General features: G+C 27.6%; 1 protein-coding gene across 1 annotated transcript in view; it reads left to right on the forward strand.

Moving 5' to 3' along the window:
* Positions 1–1,931, forward strand: part of LOC111496395 (calcium-transporting ATPase 3, endoplasmic reticulum-type) — a 26,917-nt gene that overhangs the window by 9,170 nt on the left and 15,816 nt on the right. The window contains exons 8-9 of the mRNA XM_023146807.1: positions 903–962; positions 1,064–1,144. Of these exons, the coding sequence (XP_023002575.1) occupies positions 903–962; positions 1,064–1,144 (141 nt within the window). The remainder of the gene's footprint in view (positions 1–902; positions 963–1,063; positions 1,145–1,931) is intronic.

Below are 1,931 nucleotides of genomic sequence, written 5' to 3' on the forward strand. Positions count from 1 at the left end.
AAAAAAAAAAAAAAGACTTTTTTTAATGTGAAGAAGGAAATTATTCTAATAACAGCAAAGTGTAGAGCTATTTTGTAAACCCTTGGTTTCTTTTGAAGCAGCTTGCCTGTTTTTGTATACCAAAGCTCTTTCTTTTTCAAAACAACTTTTCATTTTGTTTTTGTATATTTCAATTAACAATGATATTCATTCCTGTTTCATCAATTGTACCAATCAGCTTTACTTATTTAATGGTGGCAATTTCCCCTAATTTGAATTTCATATGTTTGTTGAAATTATAGATTAAAAATGTTAAAAATGTGATTTCCTCACTTAAAATGCATGTAGCTTTTTGATAGGTAGTTGGGTGATTTGGTTTGCAAGAAACTACAAAATTTTTAAGAAACTGCCCTTGACTTGGCTTGAGGAGGATTTTTTTTTTTTTTTTTATAATTTCTCTCTCTCTCTTGTATTCTTTCATCTTTTAAATATATTGTTTTTTTCAACTTTAGTACGCCCTCGTATATTCTTTCATTTTCATATTTTGTATGCCATTATATATATATATTTATATCTATTAACGAAAGCTTACTTTCTTATAAAAAACGTATTTGTTTCTTATATGAATAAATCATTTCTCAAATCCTACTCCATTATAGTTTTTCTGTCTTTTATGAATGTGCGGGGTAATCAGTTTATTTAAAGGGAAATTTGGGTTTGTGGTGTCCATATTCTTTCAAACCTTTTTGAATGCTTAAGGCAGTACAACTTATTGTTTGGATATTTTATTTATCTTCTCCCATAATGTTAATGAATTAGTTCGATCAAAAGGGGGAGAAAATGAATTCTAGATGTCAATCTTGTGCCAATCCTGCTACTTCATTTTTTCTGAACAGCTATTCACCGCAAAGTATCTTTTGCAGGTTGCTTTTCAATACTTCCGGCTACAGAGCTTGTTCCTGGTGATATTGTAGAAGTTGCTGGTAAGTTTATTCATTCTGAGTGCAAAAGAATTATTTTCCATGAAGGAATTATAATTCATTATCATTTAGAAGAAATTCATTTTAATTTTTATGTGGAATAGTGGGGTGCAAAATTCCTGCTGATATGCGAATGATTGAGATGCTTAGTAATCAGCTGCGTGTTGATCAAGCAATTCTTACAGGTAATCTTTTCATATGAAATATCATGTCTTGAGTCCCAAATTATGAGTCAACTGAATTTTTGAGATACATTCGTTCAATTTTGAAAGAGAGTGTCTGTTTGTTTGGTAGACAATCTGAAAATCAAATTTTGAAAATAAGGATTAAATGAAAATTCAGTTGTATTTCATGCTTTCAAATATGTGTTTGGTAACAAATTTAGAAATTGGATTTCAGTTTAAACAAATGTTCAAAATATGTTCTATAATACATATAGACCATGAAACTAGTTCTAGTTGCAAAACTAAATATTAGGTTGAATATAAACCATTATTATATAACTTATGTTTTTTTTATTATGAATTTTGTATAATTTTTATTTTACATTATCATGTAATTTATAATATAATATATTATACATATTGTAATTGAACTAAAATAAATTGAGTTTATAACATGAAATACTATACTGTAAATTGTGATAGATCTGTTTATAATATATATATATATATATATATATATATATATTATATAAGAAACGGATAACTGGTATATTGAAAATATAAGGAAGCCACAAAAATGAAAGCCTAGGGGGCTGGAGTTAGAGAAACCCCCCACCCCAGAAAGAACTATCACAAAAAGGCTTTCCATTTTCTAAGAGTCATGGATATTATCTTGCTTAATGGTCCTTTATAGAGGAGAAGTATATGTTTTACTTTGTACCAATACAACCTCCTTGTGCCTTAGTGTTCGTTGTCTATTCTTTTTTTTTTTTTTTTTTTTTTTTTTTTTTTTTTTTTTTTTTTTTTT

This window comes from Cucurbita maxima, unplaced genomic scaffold, assembly GCF_002738345.1.
Source record: "Cucurbita maxima cultivar Rimu unplaced genomic scaffold, Cmax_1.0 Cma_Scf00022, whole genome shotgun sequence".
In the NCBI taxonomy this organism is placed as follows: domain Eukaryota; kingdom Viridiplantae; phylum Streptophyta; class Magnoliopsida; order Cucurbitales; family Cucurbitaceae; genus Cucurbita; species Cucurbita maxima.